This window comes from Rhizopus microsporus, assembly GCF_002708625.1.
Source record: "Rhizopus microsporus ATCC 52813 unplaced genomic scaffold scaffold_12, whole genome shotgun sequence".
Taxonomy (NCBI): domain Eukaryota; kingdom Fungi; phylum Mucoromycota; class Mucoromycetes; order Mucorales; family Rhizopodaceae; genus Rhizopus; species Rhizopus microsporus.
Window position 1 is genome coordinate 800064 of NW_019671927.1, and position 22201 is coordinate 822264.

General features: G+C 38.1%; 10 protein-coding genes across 10 annotated transcripts; 6 read left to right on the top strand and 4 right to left on the bottom strand.

The window, feature by feature from the left end:
- Positions 1-676: 676 nt before the first annotated feature.
- On the bottom strand, positions 677-1105 carry RHIMIDRAFT_293298 (uncharacterized protein). The gene is made up of 2 exons (XM_023613972.1): positions 940-1105; positions 677-879 (listed from the first exon to the last, which is right to left on the bottom strand). The coding sequence occupies exons 1-2, from the start codon at positions 1082-1084 to the stop codon at positions 770-772; spliced, it is 255 nt and encodes an 84-aa protein (XP_023464847.1). The 5' UTR covers positions 1085-1105; the 3' UTR covers positions 677-769.
- Positions 1106-4436: 3331 nt separating this feature from the next.
- Positions 4437-4977, bottom strand: RHIMIDRAFT_239286 (acyl-CoA N-acyltransferase; the record flags this gene model as incomplete). The annotated part of the gene is made up of 2 exons (XM_023609142.1): positions 4437-4794; positions 4850-4977. The coding sequence occupies 2 exons, from the start codon at positions 4975-4977 to the stop codon at positions 4437-4439; spliced, it is 486 nt and encodes a 161-aa protein (XP_023464848.1).
- Positions 4978-5313: 336 nt separating this feature from the next.
- Positions 5314-7517, top strand: RHIMIDRAFT_239287 (uncharacterized protein; the record flags this gene model as incomplete). The annotated part of the gene is made up of 7 exons (XM_023609143.1): positions 5314-5341; positions 5394-5617; positions 5679-6009; positions 6064-6273; positions 6327-7008; positions 7068-7236; positions 7284-7517. The coding sequence occupies 7 exons, from the start codon at positions 5314-5316 to the stop codon at positions 7515-7517; spliced, it is 1878 nt and encodes a 625-aa protein (XP_023464849.1).
- Positions 7518-8331: 814 nt separating this feature from the next.
- Positions 8332-8892, top strand: RHIMIDRAFT_239288 (uncharacterized protein; the record flags this gene model as incomplete). Its single annotated transcript, XM_023609144.1, has 2 exons — positions 8332-8704; positions 8765-8892. 2 exons carry the CDS (start codon positions 8332-8334, stop codon positions 8890-8892), a joined length of 501 nt encoding a protein of 166 aa, XP_023464850.1.
- Positions 8893-8912: 20 nt separating this feature from the next.
- RHIMIDRAFT_285456 (leucyl-tRNA synthetase, class Ia) lies at positions 8913-12238 on the bottom strand (the record flags this gene model as incomplete). Its single annotated transcript, XM_023613281.1, has 13 exons — positions 8913-9086; positions 9137-9652; positions 9706-9800; positions 9854-9929; positions 9987-10176; positions 10239-10337; positions 10393-10592; positions 10647-11094; positions 11152-11240; positions 11320-11427; positions 11492-11725; positions 11783-12139; positions 12170-12238. The coding sequence occupies 13 exons, from the start codon at positions 12236-12238 to the stop codon at positions 8913-8915; spliced, it is 2655 nt and encodes an 884-aa protein (XP_023464851.1).
- Positions 12239-12282: 44 nt separating this feature from the next.
- Positions 12283-13134, top strand: RHIMIDRAFT_258962 (uncharacterized protein). Its single transcript, XM_023611375.1, has 2 exons — positions 12283-12771; positions 12828-13134. The coding sequence occupies exons 1-2, from the start codon at positions 12761-12763 to the stop codon at positions 13000-13002; spliced, it is 186 nt and encodes a 61-aa protein (XP_023464852.1). The 5' UTR covers positions 12283-12760; the 3' UTR covers positions 13003-13134.
- A 732-nt stretch (positions 13135-13866) lies between these two features.
- On the top strand, positions 13867-14198 carry RHIMIDRAFT_239290 (uncharacterized protein; the record flags this gene model as incomplete). Its single annotated transcript, XM_023609145.1, has 2 exons — positions 13867-13948; positions 14032-14198. 2 exons carry the CDS (start codon positions 13867-13869, stop codon positions 14196-14198), a joined length of 249 nt encoding a protein of 82 aa, XP_023464853.1.
- Positions 14199-14459: 261 nt separating this feature from the next.
- RHIMIDRAFT_293304 (uncharacterized protein) lies at positions 14460-15553 on the top strand. Its single transcript, XM_023613973.1, has 3 exons — positions 14460-14798; positions 14848-15108; positions 15187-15553. The coding sequence occupies exons 1-3, from the start codon at positions 14648-14650 to the stop codon at positions 15489-15491; spliced, it is 717 nt and encodes a 238-aa protein (XP_023464854.1). The 5' UTR covers positions 14460-14647; the 3' UTR covers positions 15492-15553.
- A 2295-nt stretch (positions 15554-17848) lies between these two features.
- Positions 17849-19678, top strand: RHIMIDRAFT_244989 (MFS general substrate transporter; the record flags this gene model as incomplete). The annotated part of the gene is made up of 4 exons (XM_023610134.1): positions 17849-17995; positions 18056-18492; positions 18549-18691; positions 18750-19678. The coding sequence occupies 4 exons, from the start codon at positions 17849-17851 to the stop codon at positions 19676-19678; spliced, it is 1656 nt and encodes a 551-aa protein (XP_023464855.1).
- A 39-nt stretch (positions 19679-19717) lies between these two features.
- On the bottom strand, positions 19718-21803 carry RHIMIDRAFT_30300 (ATP-binding cassette, sub-family B, member 8). The gene is made up of 7 exons (XM_023614403.1): positions 21604-21803; positions 21382-21554; positions 21112-21330; positions 20184-21059; positions 20090-20126; positions 19892-20038; positions 19718-19837 (listed from the first exon to the last, which is right to left on the bottom strand). Exons 1-7 carry the CDS (start codon positions 21716-21718, stop codon positions 19758-19760), a joined length of 1647 nt encoding a protein of 548 aa, XP_023464856.1. The 5' UTR covers positions 21719-21803; the 3' UTR covers positions 19718-19757.
- Between the last annotated feature and the right edge of the window lie 398 nt (positions 21804-22201).

The following is a 22201-nucleotide window of genomic DNA, read 5'->3' on the forward strand; positions in this document are numbered from 1 at the left end:
AAAAAAAAAGGAATGCTCTAGCAGAGCGATTTAGAAACAGTGCAAATTAATTGACGACAAAAAAGAAGTTCAGATTTACCTTGGCTTGGTCTATATAACGATCAACTTGCGATTTTAATGCAGCTGAAATTAGTGGACATCGCATAATCGTATTTAAGGGCTGGACATATTCTTCTTCTAACACTTCAAATGGTTTATGGTCAAGAAACGTGAGGGGACGAGCATCAAGATAGTCATTGAAAGACCACTTGCTTACTTTATGGTTAAAAGAGACAGGATAGTAATCGTTTTGTGTATAAAAATAATAAGAAACATTGATATGAGGTAAGAAAAAGAAAAACACATCATGTTAAACCTTCAGCCTTTGTGATATTTAGCAGTCATTTATACACTTTCGTATTTTGGATTGAAATAAAATACAAAAGAGAGTCGATAAGTCTATTTATTATAATGACAGCATTGACTATTTACAATCCGACAAGTGATATGTTAAATAAACAGGTAAAAGACTAGATTGACTGTGATGCAATAATCTCACACGTCTATTTAACAAGGATGAATACAGCAAGAAAGTTGTTGGTGAGTCATATATCTACTATAGTTATCACAACCAAGTGGGTCAACAGGAGACTCGACTTCTTTTAAATATTGTTTTTATAATAATAAAAGACACAGTTTTTATATCCATCATATTTTCTCTCTTTGCAAATAAAAAAAGGATGCACTTGTACTGAAAAAAGACAATAAGGTTTATTATGTACAAAGTATTTTAATTGTTCTTCTTTTGCTCATTAGTAACGTCATGAACTCCAGGAAGTTGACTTGGTAAGGGAACATCACTAAAGTCGTCTTGCTTAACTGCAAAGAGCGAATAAGCATCTAATAAGAATAAAAAAAATAGATTAGGACATGTTCATCAAACAGTTTGAGATTACTCACAAACACTGCCAGTAAATGTCAAAAGACCGGCTAACGTCAACATGTTACGAACAGCAAAAGGTTTGCGAGTTCTTTCTAAGGCAGGGCTAAAACCATATCCTTTTGGTTGTGAATAAAGCTTTTCTCTAGTAGGTTGATTGTTCATATATTGATTAAAGAATGAAGCAAAAAAAAAAAAAGCTGTCAATTTTTCAAGCACCCATAGTTAAACTGTTCATTCTGATTGGCTAGACTTTTTCGTAGCATATGTTGAGTTCTCCCCCTACCCCTTTTTGAGCAAGCGGACTGTGCACGTATATATTTTTTAAACACTTTTTTTTTATTCGCGACGTGTTCCTGTGTGCTTTCAAAAATGAGCAACATTCCAGATTCGTTTGATTTTCCATTTGAACCATATTCGATACAAAAGGACTTTATGACGTCCTTATATCGCACCTTATCGCAAGACAAGATTGGTATATTCGAAAGTCCAACAGGAACAGTAATATCATAATAACAAAAAGAGAGAGACACGAGAGGTTGACCAAGCTATTTTCTCAGGGTAAATCACTAAGTTTGATTTGTGGATCACTTAAATGGCTACAAGATCATGAAGCCAAAGCAGCCGAACGAAAGCAGTCAACAAATTCTACAGGTTCAAAAAGACACAACTGTTCCTTAACTTCGAGAAAGCTAATATATAAGCTTAGACAACGAACCAGACTGGGTAACAGCGTTTCAGGCACAGTCAGCAGAAGGACGTAAATCAAGCGAAAGAGAAAGACGAAGAGCTGAATTAAAAGATCGTATACAGCGAGTACGAAATATCGAGAGAGATCAAGCCATGTTTGAACTTGAATCAAAAGATAGAAAAAAGAAATTCAAAAAACAAAGCGTCCTTACTGACGATGATGATGAGTTTCTTGTGGGAGACTATAATAGCGATGATGAAGAGGATACAAATGACAAGACCCGTTCACATCTTTCCAAAGAAGTGCAAGAGTTGTTAAACAAGTAAACATTAGTCATTTATATTTTAGAAACATAGACTAATAAGAGTAATAGATTTGAGTCTAAAAGAAAACCAAAGATATCTTATAATGATGCTGAAGAAGAGGAGGATGAGAATTTATTTGAAACAAAGGTATACATTATAGCATGGAATATGTGCAATGAAGTGCTGACGTATCGAATAGATCTATTATGCATCGAGAACACACTCACAGCTGGCACAGTTTGTTCATGAGATACATAAAACAGTGTATAATCAAGACCTATATGAAATTTCTCTTGGATCCAGAAAGAATTTATGCATAAATAAAGATGTAAATAAACTTGGCAGTGTACATAGAATCAATGAAGCATGTCTAGATATGCAAAAGAAAGGTACATTACAACAGCATTAAATCACATTCACTCATATCTTTTGAAGGATCAACCAAGGGACCATGCTCTTTTCTACCGTCATGGGATAATAAACCAAAGTGGGATCAATTTAGAGATCATGCAATAGTATGTCCCCCCTTTTTTTGCAACATACATATATCTTATCAAAACTTAGGCTAGAGTTAGAGATATTGAGGAATTGATTAAGATTGGTGAAAAGCTTACTATTTGTCCATACTATGGATCACGAAAGACAGTACCTTCATCACAGGTAATAATAACACAGGGATAAGTACGAATACAGGTTAATAATGCTATATAGCTGGTTGTACTTCCATATCAACATCTTTTGCACGCCAACACTCGAGAATCACTAGGCATTTCTTTAAAAAACAGCATTGTTATCATTGATGAAGCGCATAATTTGATAGAAACCGTCACCTCACTTTATACAGTAACGCTTTCTCTAGTTCAAATCCAACTCACATGGAACCAACTTAGCCTGTACATACAAAAGTATAAAGAGCGTCTACTTGGAAAGAATGTTGTATATATCAAGCAAATACTGAATATCCTCAAAATGCTTATCCGACACTTGCAAGTAGAGGATAAAAGCAAACGAAAGGATCGTGTGATGCATGTGAATGAATTCTTGCACCAATCGTCCATTGATCATTTAAATATGTACAAGATTAAAAACTACCTGGAAGCAAGCAATTTAGCACGAAAACTGAACGGGTTTATTGATAAAGCAAAAGAAAAGGAAGAGGAAAAACGTAGACAGCAGCTTACTGATCCGAGCGCATCAGCTTCTCTTCCTCCTCTGCCACCAGCATTATCATCATCCATCCCTACTCTCACACAGGTCGAAGCGCTCCTCTTGGCGCTTACTAACCCAAATAAAGATGGGCGTATAGTGATTAGCTTTGGAACGACAGAGAGCCCAGTAGCATCGATAAAATATATGCTGCTTAATCCTGCTGATGCATTCAAACCACTTGTAGATGAAGCAAAAAGTATTATCTTGGCAGGTGGTACTATGGAGCCTGTAAGTTTCTCATATATAAATATATATATATGTCCCTCTCTTCTGACAAATAATGTATCTTTCAGACTTCAGACTTTTCATCCCTTTTATTTCCGAATATATCAAAAGAAAGGATAACTCACTTTTCTTGTGGGCACATCATACCATCAACAAACCTGCTCACGATGACAGTGGAGACTGGGCCGACGGGAAAGCCTCTCATGTACACATTTGAAAACAGACAAGACGAATCATTGGTAATGAAGAGTTTTTTGTTTTCTTGATGATGCTTACTAATACTTTCTTTCCTCCAAGCTTGACGAAACTGGACGTACAGTAGCTAATCTCTGCAATGTTATACCAGACGGTACCATCTGCTTCTTTCCTAGCTTTACCTATCTAGATCAAATGTACAAGAGATGGAAGGAAAATGGTATTTTGGAACGAATTGAAAAGCATAAAAAAGTGTTTAGGGAACCTAAAGAAAGCAACAAGGTCGAAACTACCTTGCGAGATTATACACTGCAGATTGAAATAGAAGACAGTAAAGGCGCATTGCTTTTATGTGTTGTCAATGGAAAAATGTCTGAAGGAATTAATTTCTCAGATAGATTGGGAAGGTAAGAGAAAGATAATGATATAATACTGTCTACTTACTTCTTTAAAGAGGAGTTATCATGATAGGGTTACCTTTTGCCAATCGAAATTCTGTTGAATTGATTGAAAAGATGAAGTATGCAAAAGAGCATACGGGCCATGCAAATGTAAGCTTAGTTTAAACAGAAAAAAAAGAGTAATGACAACGTGGATATATAGGATAAACTAGATGGAGGAATGGAGTATTATGAAAATCTATGTATGAGAGGAGTGAATCAGTCTATTGGTAGAGCAATCCGTCATAAGGGAGATTATGCAACGATTGTATTACTGGATAAGCGATATACAACAGATCGGATACGAAAAAAACTTCCAAAATGGATAGGAGAACATGTAGAAAATTATGATGTCTTTGGTAAAGCAATGGGAAGAACAAGCAAGTTCTTTAGAGAAAAGAATCGCCCGATATAAACCCGTAATAAGAAGAGTCTATTTATTTGTTATTCATCTACAAGTTTCTCATCCACATACGAACATGCGGCGTATGTGATTCCATAAAGATTTCATCATCACCTTCTTCTACTTTAAATCCAGCCCTTTCATAAAATCCACGCTTATCATTTTGTGCATGTAGTACAATCGTTGTATATTCATTTTTTTTACAATATTCAATAAAAGCCTTCACCAACATTTGTCCAACATAAAGACCTCGAGCAGAGGAAAGAACACCGAGACGGCCCAGCTTGGCAACTCCATCGGGTTTTGGCATTAATCGAACATTTCCAATAGGATAATCAGCATCAATGGTTCCATCCTCATTGACTTTATCACAAACAGCAACCCAATGCTGACAGATATCATCTAATCTATTCAATATGTTCATATCAAGGTCTTGTATGTTTCCCAACCTGTCATTTGTACCCATCTCTCTCTATGGCAACAGAGTGTTTTTGTTCATTTATAAATACTTCTTGTCGTACTTCAAGGCACTTTTCAAAGTCTTTAGGAGTCGTAGCATGTAAAATACGGATATTGTTATAAGTAGGCATCCTACAAGAAAAAGATAAAGGAGGGAAAGATAAATATTTTTTGTGTTTCCAGTTTTTTGGGATACTATTATTTCTATTTTTGGAAAGCGACTGAACTTGATTACACCGAAATATCGGAAGAACGACTGTATCATGAACAGCCAAAAAAAAAAGGTCATTCAAATTTTTAGTAAAAGAACAAAAGATAAACGCAGTTGAAGAACAATAGAACATCCCTTTCTTTTTAAAAAGAGGTATTTTGATAAATGAGTCCATCTCCTTTATTGTCTCTTAAAATATGACAGGTAAAAAACTGCCTATTCGATCTCCGATTTCTTTTTCTTTCTTCTTACAGATATGGTCTACACTGTTGGAGTCCTTACAGGTAACTTATTGACTGTATCAATGTGGCATTATATGATAACATGGTCATATAGTCAGCGACACAGCTTCAAATGACGCCTCACTTGACAAAAGTGGGCCTACTATAATCGAGATTCTTTCAAAAGAAGATAAATATTCAGTGGAAAAACAGCTCATTGTACCTGACGAGATTCGCGACATTCAAAAGACGATCGAAACATGGACTGATCAATATAATCTAAACTTGATATTGCTTACAGGAGGCACGGGATTCGCTGAAAGAGATAGAACACCAGAAGTAATAGGGTTATTGTATATGCAGCGTATCATTAACTATATATGTATTTTATGCAATATAGGCCATAAAGCCACTGTTGACGCGAGAGACACCTGGAATAACACATTTACTATTGTCTTCATCTCTGTCCATTACTCCTTTTGCAGCATTATCACGTCCAGTGACAGGCATCAGAAATAAATCAATCATCATCACCTTACCTGGTAGCCCCAAGGCTTGCAAGGAAAATATGGACGCTGTGTTGAAAGTATTACCTCATGCATTAGATTTACTATCTAACCAGCACAAGGAATCAGTCAAGCAGACACACGCTCAAATGCAAGGACATCGCTGTGTTCACTCTGAACGTGAAGAGAACTTGACAGGCCAATCGGTCCCTCTAGACACTCCTGGTAAAAGAGAAAAAAAAGAAAGATATACGCGATCATTCAATAATATGTTGATAGTCTCACGACGTGCACGTAGCTCTCCTTATCCCCTTATCTCAGTAGAAGAAGCCCAAAAATTGGTGCTTGGACATTCTACTGCACTTAATGCAGTTTTAATGCCAGTATCTCAGTTTTTAGCATCTGGATACATTCTTGCGGAAGATGTCAAATCGATAGAACCAGTCCCTGGATATCGTGCATCCATGGTAGATGGATATGCTATTTATGGTATACGTTGAGCTAAAATGACATCATCATCAATATTTACTCTACGTCTTTAGTCGAAGATGGGCCGGGCGTATATCCAGTAGAATCGATTGCATTAGCCGAGACACAAGAGGCAAATACGACCCTAAGCCGAGGCAAAATCGCTCGCGTTGCAACGGGGGGAATGGTTCCTGACGGAGCTAATGCTGTCGTCATGATTGAAGATACAAAGCTAGTCCAAGCATCTGCAGATGGCAAGCAGGAGCTAGAAATCGAGATTTTAGTGGATGCTTCAAAAGGCGATAATATTAGAGAGATTGGATCAGATTGTGGTATCGGCCAAGTGGTAGGCGTCAAGGGGCAACGTATTGGCGCCAGTGAGGTTGCACTATTAGCGTCTGTAGGCATACGACACGTCAGAGTCTACCGCAAGCCGCTTGTAGGCGTTCTTTCCTCTGGAAATGAGGTGTTGGATCACATGCCGACAGATAGGCTAAAACCAGGGCAAATCCGTGATACCAACCGATTGTCTCTGTTGGCTGCCATTCGAAATGCCGGATTCGAAACAATGGATTTAGGCATCGTGAGCGATAAAGTACAAGATATTGAAGAATGCTTAGATGAGGCTTTATCCAAGGTAGATGTGATCGTTACCACTGGTGGGGTTTCAATGGGTGAAGCTGATCTGATGAAGCCTATACTTGAACAAAAATTGAATGCTACCATTCACTTTGGGAGAGTGTTGATGAAACCAGGGTAAAATAAAGAAAGTTACAGCTCAGATAAGGAGAGGCTGATGGTTAATGGTTTTGTAGGAAACCTGCCACATTTGCCACTGTACCATGTGGCAAGAAATCAAAGTTAATTTTTGCTCTGCCAGGCAATCCTGTTTCTGCTACAGTCACATTTTATCTTTTTGTTCTCCCTGCTTTACGTAAGATGGCAGGCTGGAGTAACCCAGACAACGTGGTTGTTTCTGTAGAGGTAAGGAATTGACTTTCTGTAAATAGTGATATACTTAATATCTATAGTTGGAAAATGATATAAATTTGGATACAAGACCAGAGTTCCATAGAGTTCATGTAAGGGCAAGCATGAATGGATTGGTTGCTAAATCAACGGGTAGTCAGTTAAGTAGTCGTATGCTAAGTATGAAAGAAGCCAACGGTTTACTGAAGTTACCTATGAAGTCTCCTGAACAATCAAGATTACAAAAAGGGACAAAAGCCCAGTGCATGCTTATAGGGCAGCTTGACTCACAGTAAAAAAAAAAAAAAAGGTCAAGAGGCAAATAAAGGAGGGGAACAAAGAAATATAGTTATATCATCACAAAGATTCTAAACAAGGTTAAATAAACAAGATATACACCAACACAATGCAGATCAAATATCCTTTTTATGCATAAGTAAATAAATCATTTTATTTTATTAAATCTTCTGAGTTTACACATACAATTGCTGCTTTCTTTGTTTTATACATCTTCTTCTTGCCACCTTGACAGCATTTGACATCACCCTTTTTTTTATAAAGAAAGTTAAGAACGACGCTCTCCTTTAGATCAACCTTTTTATATCTTGCCAAAAAGGATTTCTTTTTTTTTAAATATATTCCCTAAAAGCAAAACTCCCCTGAAGTTATCCCAAAAAAATAAAGACAGACTCCCTTTCATGCATGAAAGCCCTTTACGATCTCGGAAGGTCTCTGGTAAATATTCTGAGTGTTCTCCTTATTTTCTTTTGTTCAGACATAAATCGAGCAATGGCCAAAATAGAGCAATACCGCATCTTTCTTTTGTTCTTTATACTCTTTAATCAAATGATTCAGAAACTCACTCTTGCTCAAGTATTCTGTCAACCTATTGTACCAATATCCTTTGTAATTAGTTTTGCTACCTTAATATCCGTCTTTTTTTACTGTATCAAAAGCGGCCTCACAAAGACAGACAAACAGATCAGTTGGATATTGACATTTACAAGTAGTCTAGTCTGTACATTTATCTCCATCCCCCACTTCTTTTTCTTTTGGCAGTCAGGATGGGATATGAACTTACTATCCTTTGATTCCAATTTCCATATTTCTATGGTGTGTTTCTTTATATCCTATCTTGTGCTAGATCTATCACTGGGTTCTATCTATTATCGTCACCGCATTACAGTATTAACAGGCTGGATCCACCATCCTTTATACACTGGTATCCTTCTTTGGTTACTCAAATCACGATCTTCTTCATTCTTTAGTGCTAGCTGTCTGTTGGAACTTCCTACGCTCCTGCTTGCTATTGGATCCATAAGAGATCAATGGAGATGTGATTTCTTGTTTGCCTCTACTTTCTTTGTGCTTCGTCTCGTATTTCACTCATACATGATCATTGCCCTTAAGCAATACCATCGTTTAGAATTCCTTTGGATGGTTGCAATGTCTGTATTCCCTCTTCACCTCTATTGGTTTTATGGTAATCATTTGGTTGTTCTCTTTATAAAAAAAGATACTCACATGACATACACTTCTTTAGGCATCATCGGTCAATTAATAAAGAGATATCCTGTCGTCTACAAGCCAAAAACAGATGGTGTCTCAAGTGCCGTCGTTCAAGCCAAAAGATCTAAACATAGCTTTTTGGAAAGAATTTATACTATATAAAACATATTTATTATTACATGTTAAATTACAAAGTTAACAAGCTCTCCCTTTTTTGCTAAAATGGTCTTTCTAATCGTTTTGTCTCCAAGCCATCTTTGACCCGTTTCCGTCTGTCTAGCGAGTTTTTCAATTTCACTTGAATTGTTTGATAATTCTTTAGAGACTGTCATGGTAAATCTTGTCTTTCCATTGACCTATTGACTTTGTGAGTAAAGTGATTATTAAATCCGTAACTACAACTTGCCTGAATCACACAGGTAATTTCATCTTTTTCTAAAGCAGCGGGCTCAAATGATGGCCAAGCTTGCTGAAGCACGCTCTCTTTATTAGTGCCAACGTATTCCCAGCATTCTTCGCTCATGGCAGGTGCCATGGGAGCCATCATCTTGACAAGGGATTGAACTGCATGATAATACACTGGGGAGTCTGTTGGGGCCGTGCTTGATGAAATGGCATTGGAAAGTTTGATCAAATCAGAGATGACGGTATTGAAGGAATAAGTCCTTGCCATGTTTTCTGTTACTTGCATAATCGTCTGATGTGTCATTCTATACAGCTCCTTTTCATCCTTTGTCATATTTTTGATTAGGGGTAAAGCATTCGTATTTTTGGAAATAGATTGTGACAATTTCAAAACCTTGGCCAGCCACCGCTGCATGCCGACAATGCTCGTGTCATCCCATTCGAGAACTTCTGAAGGTGGTGCTTTATAAAGTATATGTAGACGGGTAGGATCCACACCACACTCAGTGATCACATTCTACGAAATATCCTTATTTATTCCGAACAATGTACTACAGTTACAACACTTACCACTGGATCCACACCATTGTATTTGCTCTTTGACATCTTTTCAAAAGTGATCAAAGGGGTTTCGCCTGTGGCAATAATCTTTGGATTGGCGGGATCTTTAAAGGTTTAGTAATCAGGATGCCGTGTACTTTCCCTTATTCTTACTCACCTGATGCATCAACCTCCTCTGGTTTAAGGAACCTCGATGTGTTGGGGTCTTTAAATGTACGACCATGTACCATTCCCTGGAAAAAGAGTGAGCTATGCATGCGTCGTCAATTATTGTCATTAATTTATTTTACCTGAGTCAATAAGATGTTAAAGGGCTCACCATTTCCAGGTTTGGTTTCTGCGGATTGGTGATAGGCTCCTTGTTTCAGTAATGCTTTCGAAATGAATCGGGAATAGAGAAGATGAAGAATGGCATGTTCTACACCACCAATATATATATCTACAGGTAGTAGCGCTGATGCCTTCTCGGGATCAAACGGTCTTGTAAAAAAAAAAAAGATGAGTTACTATTTAGTTGAATTTGGTATAAAAATAGAACTTACAAAGACTTGTTGTGTGGATCTGTGTATCTCATAAAGTACCATGATGAGTCTACAAATGTATCCATTGTGTCCGTTTCACGTCTAGCGGGTCCATGACACCTATTCACATTGTATATTAGAACATAATAGAACATCTCCTTTTTTAAGGACATACTTTGGACATTTGCATTTAACCCAATCCTCTTTACGCGCAAGGGGCGAATGACCCTTTCCAGAGAATTCAACATCTAGAGGCAGACTTACCGGAAGATCCTCCTTAGGTACAGGAACAACCTTACAGGTAGGGCAGTGAATTATTGGAATAGGTGCGCCCCAATAGCGTTGTCTAGATAGTAACCAATCACGCAGACGATACTGTGAACAATGTCAATCTTTCCCTGCATATCGTTCATTTATTCTTTCGCTTACTTGTGTTGTAGGACGACCAATTCCCATTTTCTGTGCATCCCTTAATATGGCCTTGGCAGCTTCTTTGGATTTCATGCCTTTGTAAGGACCAGATAGTTCTGTCAAGATACCTTCTGCTGTGAATGGTGTGCTCTTATCCACAGGTTCATCCACAGGCTTGATAGATGGCTCCACGACAAACTTGATATTTTCAGTCACTTTATTTACATGACAAAACTCAAAATCACGCTTGTCATGAGCTGGTACACCCATGACGGCTCCAGTACCATAATCTGATACGACATAAGGTGCAACATAAATGGGAATATCTTCTTTGGTGAATGGATTTTTTGCGAATAAGCCTGTAAAGACACCCTGTTTACTTTCTTCAGCAGCATCCATATTTTGCTTTTTCTTTAATCCTTCAACAAAATCAAGCACTGCGTCTGCGTGCTCAGACGGTAAGTTTCTATTATATAAAACAAGGTTATTATTGATCCAGATTGGCTTGTATTGGCATCTTTACTCTTTGTTCACAAGAGGATGTTCTGGTGCAAGCACCAGGTATTGTACACCAAAGATTGTATCTGGTCTACTGGTAAACACCTTGATAGGCTCCATTGTCTTGGATGATGTCTATATGTAAAATACAGAGTTCAATAATAGACGTCATCAACAATGTGTTCATCCTTACTGTATTAAATGTAAACTCTGCACCCTTTGACTTTCCAATCCAGTTACGCTGCATCTGTTTTACGCGCTCTGGCCAATTTTCTAGTCTGTCGATATCTTTCAAAAGATCCTATTTATGACCCTGTTATCTTTTTCTGTGGTGTGATGAATATATTCTCTTTCTTTTCTTTTACCTCTGCAAATTCAGTTACTTTAAAAAACCACTGCTTCAATTTTTTTCTTTCTACTAAAGCACCTGAACGCCATGATTTTCCTTCTGGATCCACTTGCTCGTTTGCTAATACAGTCTGATCTACAGGATCCCAATTGACCACAGCTTCCTTTTGATAGGCTAATCCTGCATTGTATAATTCCAAGAATATGTACTGAGTCCATCGATAGTACTTGGGATCACAGGTTGTCACTTCCTAAAATATAATCAAAACACGCCCTGTTTGATGTGTAACTAGGTTGTATATATCTACCTTTGACCAGTCAAAGTCAATGCATAATTTAGACATTTGCTCCTTCATGGCTGCGATATTCTTTGTTGTCCATTCAGCAGGATGTATTCCTCGTTCAATAGCCGCATTTTCAGCAGGCAGACCAAATGCGTCCCAGCCCATGGGGTGTAAAACGTTGTAACCCAACATCTTGCGAAATCGTTGAATGGTGTCGCTTATTGTATACACTCGAACATGGCCCATATGAAGCATACCGCTTGGGTAGGGAAACATGGATAGTGTATAATAGTTGGGTTTAGAAGGATCGACAGGAGCAGGTTTGACTGATTGCCACCTTGACTTCCATTTCGTCTCAATCGCTGCAAAGTCAACGGGTAACTTTTTGGGTTTGGAAGCAAAGGAACGCACCAAAAAAATATTTGCTCTGCTTGTTTTTGCCAGCGATCTTGGAGTAAGCTGACAATGCAGAAATGACATGCTCTCTTTTTTTTTTTTTTCCTCAAAAAGAAATCAAGCACTGTCGGGCCCTGGAAGAATAAAGTTGAATCAGTAGCATGAACCTCCGCCATGCATTTTTAAAAACAATCCTGACTTTGAATAAATAAAAGTCGTCTTTTCTTTCTATGAAGATTACAGTTTTCTGTCCCCACAAATATACGTTGGTTGATGGAAAGGAACAGCGAGCCCATAGTCAATTGGACATCTTTGATGAATTCTGAATGCTAATCTTTTTCACTTGTAGACTCCTGTATCGGACGCGTCTGTTTCTTCGGCAAAAGTAAAAAGGACGAAAAGGATGAATTATTTCCTTGGAAAAGGAATAAAAGAATGGCTTCCCTCGCTATTTATAAGTGTGGATTCATCATAAAAGATGCAAAAGATCACTAAAACACATTATTTTATTAGCTTGTCATCAGTAATGTAAATATAACAACGGAACCGTTGAAGTTCCGTTCCAAATCAATCAAATACGCTGAGGCGGAAAATAGTATTAATACTATGAGAGTCTTGTAAAATAACCAAGTTTCTCCAGTATATATTGACTTTATTTACATGTTAATAATAGGTCTCTGTCTCATGTTTTCCCCGTCAACAAGTATGGTAAGGATCTATGCACAACCACCTATATGAAGAATGGTGGCGAAGAGTTGCTGCAACTTGCGTACAGCGATGTTGTTATGCAAAAGGCTTCTCCTAAAGCACTTATGTACATTCCTTGTTTCATGGCATGCCTGATATGAATCATTATAATAAACCTTGTTCATTCTACTTTTTTGTTTGTTTACCATACATTAAATGATGATAATATTGACAACATTTTGCATACAAAGAGCGGTCATGCATAATCCCTTCTATAAAGTTCTCCTTAAAACCTTGTTATAGCATGCATCTCTTCTTTTAAAGAAGAACTTTATTTTGTTTGTTGTCGACTTTTTTCGTGCTTTATAAAGCTGAACACAGCAGTACATGTAACTTAATATAAAAAAGGATGGTAGGAATATCTTTTAACAACAGTTAACATATTGTAAAGGCTGCTTTGGGATATGAAGAACGGTGGCGAAGAGTTGGTTCAAATTGCGTATAGTAATGTTGTTTTCAAAAGGCTTCATCTGAAGCATTGTATTATGTACACTTTCTCCTCCGTGTAAGTATATACTATTTTATACAGGATATAACATTAACACTTTCTAACACGTAATTTAAATTGTTAAAAAAGTCTGCAATGAAATCAGAAGACTTTGATGGAATTGAATTTCCATCAAAAGATGACATGCATAAATACATAAAAAGAATTTGTATTTCTATTCTTACAGACAAATTCGTGATAAATGGCCAGTAAGAACAAGTCTTTGTCGAGAAGCACTTTATGCCGCTCATAAGAAGCATTTTTCTTGAAAACGAACAAGAGAATTTGGTGCCCTCTTTGTAATGTATAAACGCGTTATTACTAATTTACATACTACTATTGTCTGCCTTTCTATGGATAGGGCTGACGAGAGCCAAAAAAGAAGTCGAACCAAGCCTGATATTATGATTGGTTTCAGAATAAAGAAGGAAGCATATGTGGTTTCAAATACCAAGCAGAGGATGACTTTACCAAAGTCATGAAACATATGAAGAATCCAATTGATAATCAGATCAATATAGGCATCCAAGAGCCTATATCCTTTGGTGTACTCTATGAGAGTAAGCATCAGTTTCTATTTCCAATTTACAACTACCATTTTATATTGTATCTAACATGACATTTTATCAAACACAAACAATAGGCCCTCGCTGCTCTTTGTTCAAAATGTCGTTGATAGAAGACGGCATTTGTTTGCCTGTCTCGATTCGTCGGCTCTCGCTGGTCGAGGACCTGTTTTTACTGATGAACGTCGTTTGTGCCGTTGAGACACTTGCAACTGTCAAGATATGTGAGATAAATGTTAAATAAACCAATCCTCATTCTTTTTAATATATTTTAAATACACAGGTTTATCTCGATAATTTTAATAAGCTCTATACCAACAAGAGCAGAAAAAATAAAGTAACGAAGAGCCATATGAAGAACAACATTTCCCAAAATGAGAAGCAGCCGACTTATTTTTTTTTCTATTTGAATTAATTTTCTTCACAACAATACAAGCAAACCAGCAATGAGCTCGAAAATCATTAAAGGTTGATTGAGTGTCATTGCTGATTCAACCTTATTTGCCTCCTTTTCGACTTGAGATGCGATTGTTGCTCTCTGAACCACATTTTTTTTATTCATAGACTTAGTATTAATGTAAATGTACCCCTTTCATAGCCTTTTAAGCGGCGCATTTGTGGAGCCAGTTTGGAGCATATTAAAAACCTTGATGAAAATGTGGCACAATATCAGCAAACTACCAAGACCACCACATGCCACCCATGGTGAGAAACTCTCCCGTCTTCACTAACGTAGGCATCAATGGCCATTGCGAACCCGCTAACAACGCCACCATCCATTCATTCACAGCACTACGCCGTTCTGTCATTACATCATTAGGCTTCTTCATAAACTGGGAAAAGAGTACGCTAATTTCATCAAAGCCACTGGAATTCATGTCAACATTGAGTAGATAAACATCATGGCACTACAGGTGAAAATGAACAAGATTATCTAGCGAAAGCAGCAAGCAATGAAACCTGCAATTATCGGATCATGCCGTTAGGTGGTAAATCTGATTGGGAAAATGGCATCAGTAATCCCAATGATCGGCAAATCTTTACTTCATGTTCGTCATCTTCAATGGAGCCTAACGAAGAGCATGAGATTGAGCGACAGCAAGAATTGAAAAGGGCCTTGCTCACTTTCAATAAAGCCTGCAAAGCTTACAATGGTGAGAAGAATGGTCAATGAACAAGAGCAGCATACCAATTTATATGACAACTTCAGAGTCCTTGACACTAACTCGAAGTGAAGCCGGAAATGCTAGAGATGTTGGGCTATTGGGCGAAGGAAGAAAAAAAAGAGATTTCTACCAATGTAAACGAACTGATGACGATCTACTTTGCATTAAAACTGTACATACCAAACAACAGAAACTCGACAGCCCGATTCTTCTCAGACAGCCAAACTGCCCTCAAATACGCGACAAAGACAGGCGAAACAGAATCATATATCCTCCAGGCACTAGCGCTTCAATTTCAGGAAACTACGAATGAATGCAGCCTGGCTGTTCTTTACCCCCCAAGGAGTAGAGAGAGCATCAAAGCGGATTAGATCAGCCGCAGAAAGACCCCTCTATACGAATGGAAGCTCCCAAGGCAAGAGGTAAAGACTGGTAATAAAGGAAATAGAAAAAGGACAACGAGTCGATGAGATCGAATCTATAACACCTATATTTACAATGAATAAAGCAATGGTATTTATACTTTTTTAGCATCCATGAACAATAATTGGATACTGTAAGCGTACTTGTACGCATTCAATTACTATGGGAATAACTGGGAAGAACCGTAGTTACTATTAAACTATTGATTCGATATATGCTTGAGGTGCTTTGTTAATGAGATGGTGCATGATCTAACAACGGCTGTTGAACAAGGAAACGTCAACATGGAAGTTAGAGCACAGGCATTTAATTAAGTATTATAACGGCATTTCTGAGAGTAAGCTCGCATATGATAGACCATATTTGGAAGAACACATAACTGGATAATGATTGCTATGAATGTTTATTGATCATGTTGTGATGACACAACAGAATGGTTGCGTCAGTGTATCTCGTAAGAACTGAAAAATATATTGCGACTTTTATGGATCGTCAGGCATACTCCATTCAACAGCTAAAGGTCTACGAAGCAGTGATCGCTTCTATATTTCGCGCCCTATATCCACACACGCCTCCAATTGTCACCAATATTATTATTCAAAAACCTTTTCAAACAAAACAATTACGATCAGCTCTTCCAAACGATCATACGGCGATGCTCACAAATGTCAACAGCTCCGACAAGGTACGATACATTCAATGAAGCACAGAATCAAGCACACTGGCCAATGCTGCCAGGATAAGCCATGTAAGAGGCGGAAATCAATACGTAAATATATATGGATGACATTCGCTTCGATCAGCGTTAAGAACAAATTTTGTCCATCAAAAGAAAGGAATCTTTGTTACTATGCAGTTACAAACCTTGTGTTGTCCCATAGAAATAGAGCCAACAAAAGAAGATGAATAAACCTTCAAACGTTATGCCATCAAAGAAAGTATGTTATTCCTGTACATATATATATATATGTGTGTGTGTGTGTATATTACCGCTTACGCGACCATGCATTAAAGAATCAGTATGCACGTACCTGCTTTCACTACCATCAATGCGAGAGCATCAAGCGCGACTTGATGGATTCTAGGGTCGACACACAATGATGGCAGCAAAAGAAGTCAAAAGACTCCTGACCAGGTGTAGAAAAAAGTCCCTACTGACGATATCTTTTTCAAAGCATCCAGAAGGATCGGTTCTTTACAGGCAAAATTCTGACCATAGATTCTTCATAACAAGTGATTCCTGCTTAGCTCCCTCCGATTTTGCCAACCAGAAGAAAGGAATCTTTGCTATTACGCATGTTTAATCTGAGTTTTCTTGAAATGTAAAGAGTAAATAGAAAAAAAAAAAGAAGACTTTTGGCGAACAGTTACGTATACCACCACGACTGAAATTACAATATTTCCATCTTTGTCCATAATAGTGACGCTGCATATCCCCTTAAGTAATCCACTCCTAGCGTCAAGAATCACCCTCTCCAGTATGTTATCCAGTCGTCTCCTGAGCTTCCCTGTGGAGTTCCCTTTGTTAGTTCCGAGAGCCAATCACATAAGCAGATCTAGCAAGGGGGCGATAGACTTCACCTTTCCGATGGACATATCGACGCATTACTGTCAGTATAGTGTTTGATGACAGAAACTGATCAGAGCATTGTAGATCTTTAGAAGATCATAGTGTCACAAAAGCCAAGTACACGTACAGTGGAGCCTGTATTACTAAGAAGCAGAACGAGTCTTGTCATCGTGAATTTGACAAAAGAAGAAGATAGCTTTGAGAACGCATGATTTAGCCCATTTATCCCATTTTTAATATCATATTTCTTGATATGTATCTCCTTTAAATGCAGTACAAATGGCTCTTTGAGTGATTGACATTACCTTAGCTATCTCTTATTTTGCCATTGAATTAACACAGATGATTCTCTTTGTGTGCGAAGAAAGAGTGATAGAAAGTAACAATGAAAGTAATAATATATCCAAAATAAGCAAAAAGGACAAACGATTATGTATTAAAAGAAAAAAGACGTGTTTATTTTATAAATAGATCAAAGGCCAGGTGATATACTTGTATTACGTGATTTCAATTGGTTTAAGTAAGGTAAATAAAGATAAAAGGGTCTGTTTCCAAGGGACTTTTTCATAGGAATACGAATGGTGCCACAACCATTCGATTCTAAATACAGGTTGCTGTGGGAATAAAAAAAAAAGAAATAACAAACCGTTGCACTTTTCATTGTGAATCAATTATAAAAAGATCATGTCTTTTTTATTTCGTCTTTCCTTTTCTTTCTTTTGTTACCTTTAATAAATGAAAAAGGAAAACGGTATCTTTGCTAGTCCTTTTACTTCAACAGATGTAGAAATAGATCCAACAACAAAAGAAGGCAAAGAAGTACTCTCTCAGCCTCCTGCTACCAAATGGGAACTATGGGGATATTACCTCTATTATAACGGAGTATGTTGATAAAGTTTATATATAGTCACACTCTATTAAACAGCCTTTTGCATTTTTTAGGATAATGGATTTACTATTAATAGTTACATGCCAAATATACTTCAATCTCTCGCTTATCTCGGAGGGTTCTATCCTGCCACAGATACCTCGCCTGCCAAACAAGGTTGTGATATTTATAACCAAGACGAAGTATGCTATGTTTCTTGGAACGGAGGCAGTGTTCCCGTTGCATCCATGGTCTTGTATTCTCAAGCAATAGCCTTCGTGATCCAATTTGTTCTATTTACTTCATTTGGTAGCCTTGCAGATTACGGTAAATGGAATAGGTACATTCTCTTAATTGCCACCGTTATCGGCTGTGCTACTCAAATACTTCCTATCATCTTTATTTATAACGATGGATCCAACTGGAATGCCATGATGGCCATCATGATCCTTGCTCTGATCTCATATGGAACATCGCTCGTATTTTATGCAGCTGCTTTCCCTACACTCAGGTAAAGATTTTCAACAGATTTGGCTACAGGTTTTTTATTCTGTATTCATACAATAGTGATAACTTACCAGTGGTCCGAAAGGCTCGAGCAGATCCCAACTTGACAAGAGATGAGAGACTAATTATTACTGAAAAATGGAGAAATCATGTGTCTGCTGTGTCTACCATCTTTTCAAACATTGGTTTCTTGATCATGACAGGTGCGGTACATGAATAATCGTGTAGGACACACACAATAACCTAATCCATTTTCACAAGGCATCCTGTCTGGTGTATCCTACATTGCATGGTCAAACTATAATTTCCCAGAAGATACCCCGCATTACCTTGGTAATGCACCCATATTCAATTATATATCTACTGTTGTCTGCGGCGGTTTCTGGGTACTAAACGCCATTCCTTACTTCCTTGCCATTCCTACGGGTAGACAAGGCCCACCTCTTCCAAAGGACTCAAATCACTTTACCATCGGTTGGAAATCAATCTTTAGGGCCGCAAAGGAAGCAAAGAGACTCAAATACCTATTTTTATATATTCTCTCTTACTTTATGTTCTCAGATGCTATCTCGACAACAAATCAAATGATCGCCATCACGCAGGGTCAAATCACAAGCTTTTCCGCTCAGCAAGTCACCATTCTCAACCTCGCATCAGCCGTGACATCCATTATCGGCTGCTTCTTCTTCCTCTGGCTATCAAAAATAGGTGTCAGCACCAAGACCAACTTACTGATCATCGTCGGTCTCTCTGGTGTCGTCGCCGTCTGGGGATGCTTTGGTATAGGTCTTACTAATTTTGGCATCAGAACCAGCTGGGAGCTCTGGGTATTCTATGTTTGGACGGGTCTATTTTCAGCCCCTATTTGGGCATGGCAGAATACCATGTTGGCTGAATTGATCCCTAAAGGCAAAGAAAACCTGTTCTTTGGCCTCTTTGGTGTCATTAATAAAGCCTCTTCCTGGATCGGTCCTGCTATCATTGGTGCCATCACTCAGTACACAACAAACCTCTGGAGAGGTTGGCCATTTGTACTCGCCTTATTTGTTGTTGCCATGGTGATCATTTGGTTCATCGATGTTGACAAGGCTAAATTGGATATTGCTAAATACCTTGAAGAAGAATCTGCAAAAGAGCAGCACGAAAACAGTACTGAGCTGATCATCATTGACGAAAAGCAAGAGATCTAAGCCATATTTTACTTTGTTAGTATAATGTATAAATAATAAATACCCCTAATAAGCCTCAATATTTATATAAACATATTTTTTATTCATTATCTGCATTAGCTAATTGATTATGAAGTCTAAAATAAACTGATTGTTTACGCATCAATTCATCGTGTGTTCCTGTAATAACTCAAAAGTTAAATAAAAAATCATTTGTACAAATAATCAACTTGCCTTTCTCTAAAATGTTTCCAGGTACTTTGCCCATGACCACAATTGTGTCTGCCTTTCGAATAGTCGAAAGACGGTGTGCGATAATAAGTACTGTCCTTCCACGCATTAACTTATCAAGTGCTTCCTGGACCATTCTTTCACTTTGTGCTACATCAAGTACACATTAGTCAAATTGAACAAAAAAACACTGCTACTTACTATCTAATGCAGATGTAGCTTCATCCAGAATAAGGACCTAATATCAAAAGTTATACGTGTCAGAGTTAAATCCATTTATATATCGTTTTCTCACCTTTGGATCTTTAAGAATAGCACGAGCTATGGCGATGCGTTGCTTTTGTCCACCAGACAAGGCGGCACCACGCTCACCCACGATTGTTTCATATCCATCCGGGAAACTTTCAATGAACGACTCTGCATTTGCCTGACGGGCAGCTTCCTTCACTTCTTCTAAAGTAGCATCAGGTCTTCCGTAACGTATATTTTCAAGAATAGACGTGGCAAACAAGACAGGTTCCTGGTTGATGAAACCAATATGCTCTCTCAACCATGAAGGGTCCAGTGTGCTTAATTCTTCGCCATCCAAATAAATATTTCCAGCAGTAGGTTCGTAGAATCTCTCTAATAAGGAAGCGATCGTTGATTTACCAGAACCAGAAGGTCCACACAAGGCCACAGTTGTGCCTTGGAAAATGTCCAAGCTAAATCCGTTGAGCACCTTATGTTGAGGCCGTGATGGGTAATTGAAATCGATATCTCTGAACTGAATGTTACCGTGAACATGGTCGGGGATTAAACCACCTTTTAATGGCACCTGAGGCTGCAAATGAATGAATTCAAAGACGCGACTAGCAGAAGCAGCAGCCTTGATGGTTTGACCAAACAAGACGCCAAGGGAGACGAGCGATTGTTGAGCGGTTTGAGTTGAGAGCATGTAAGACATAAGATCACCACCAGTCAATTCATTCTTCACGACCAAAGATCCACCATAGTAAAGTACAGTCAAGACCATACACCCAATCGAGATATTCGTCAGTCCTTGGAAGAGACCAATATGAAGTCCCATATACTGATTGGCCTTGGCTACTTGATTACATGACTTTCCATAATGCTCCATCTCGCGTTCCTCAGAGGCAAAGGCTCTTACCGTTCTCATGTTGGAAAGAACCTAGCTGATGTTAGAAATACATTCTGCAAAGAAAAGATATATATACACTCACCTCACCAGCAACGCCACCAGCATAGCCATCCAATTGCTTATTCTTTTTGCTCAAGTTTCTCAAATAACTACCGTACAGATTAAGCATGATATAAAGAATAGGCATTGTTCCGAGCATAGTCAAGGTTAAAGAAGTAGAGATTCTAAAAAGCTGAATGGCTGATCCGATCGTTTGAGTGACAGATTTCAAACCTTGAGTGACCAGTTGTTTGAATGTACTCTAATCAAAGTTTTTGTAACATCTTCTCCTACATATAGTATCCTCTCTTACCTTGAATTCGGCAACATCGGCTGTGAGTCGACTGACTAACTCACCGCTACGATGGGTATCAAAAAATGTCAAATCCTGCTGAATGATGGCAGAAAAGAGCTTGGAACGAAGTCTTTTAGCAACATTCTCGCCAAAAGCAGAAACCAGCGCAATATGTGCAAATGTCAAAAAGCCTAAATCAACCATAAATAACCTTCTTTATATATCATAGAGAACACAAACCTTGAGAAACCAAAAGACCAAAGAGTTTCATCGCAGGCTTATTCAAATCGCGAATCGTGAGAGATCCTAGTTCTTTCACACTAGACAAGATATTGATCAGTTGTCCGGTTACCATAGGTGTCTGAAGTTGAACAATAGCTGCTCCTATGGCAGTCAAGATGATCAGACAGAGTAGTCCGAGGTCAGGCTTGATAAGCTCCCATACGTCATAAAGAACAGATCGGGTGTTTTGCTTTTTCTGTAATAAGGTGTCATGTACTGTCTTGGTTTGAACGAGAGGTGGTTTTACAAAGGTTGGTGGTTGTGCTTCACAGTAGGCAATGGATATTTTGTTCGCGTGGACAAAACGAAGGCCGATAGCAAGCGAGACGAGGGATGGGCCTCTTGACTTGACTGAGGCTGCTGTACGAGATAAAATGGATAGAATAGTGCCAGGTTTTTGTCTTGAACACTGTTTAGTGTCTTTCTATAAAACTTATTGTACGTTAGCTTACGAGGACGAAAAAGAAGTGTCGAAAAAGTGATTCCTGTTGACATGTTTTGCAATGACTGAACTGATTGATGCTTTTGAAGATAACGATCGATAACCAAATTTAGC

What these genes read in the sequence shown, in the direction of transcription:
- RHIMIDRAFT_293298 (XM_023613972.1), bottom strand. Translation starts at nt 1,084, where the DNA reads ATGAACAATCAACCTACTAGAGAAAAGCTTTATTCACAACCAAAAGGA. An exon ending in GACATTTACTGGCAGTGTTT is followed by an intron (nt 880 to 939) that starts GTGAGTAATCTC and finishes TATTCTTATTAG; the next exon opens with ATGCTTATTCGCTCTTTGCA.
- RHIMIDRAFT_293304 (XM_023613973.1), top strand. Translation starts at nt 14,648, where the DNA reads ATGCCACCCATGGTGAGAAACTCTCCCGTCTTCACTAACGTAGGCATC. An exon ending in CTTCATAAACTGGGAAAAGA is followed by an intron (nt 14,799 to 14,847) that starts GTACGCTAATTT and finishes AACATTGAGTAG; the next exon opens with ATAAACATCATGGCACTACA. An exon ending in AGCCTGCAAAGCTTACAATG is followed by an intron (nt 15,109 to 15,186) that starts GTGAGAAGAATG and finishes ACTAACTCGAAG; the next exon opens with TGAAGCCGGAAATGCTAGAG.
- RHIMIDRAFT_30300 (XM_023614403.1), bottom strand. Translation starts at nt 21,718, where the DNA reads ATGGTAACCGGACAACTGATCAATATCTTGTCTAGTGTGAAAGAACTA. An exon ending in CCGATGTTGCCGAATTCAAG is followed by an intron (nt 21,331 to 21,381) that starts GTAAGAGAGGAT and finishes AACTTTGATTAG; the next exon opens with AGTACATTCAAACAACTGGT. An exon ending in TGGAAACATTTTAGAGAAAG is followed by an intron (nt 19,838 to 19,891) that starts GCAAGTTGATTA and finishes GAGTTATTACAG; the next exon opens with GAACACACGATGAATTGATG.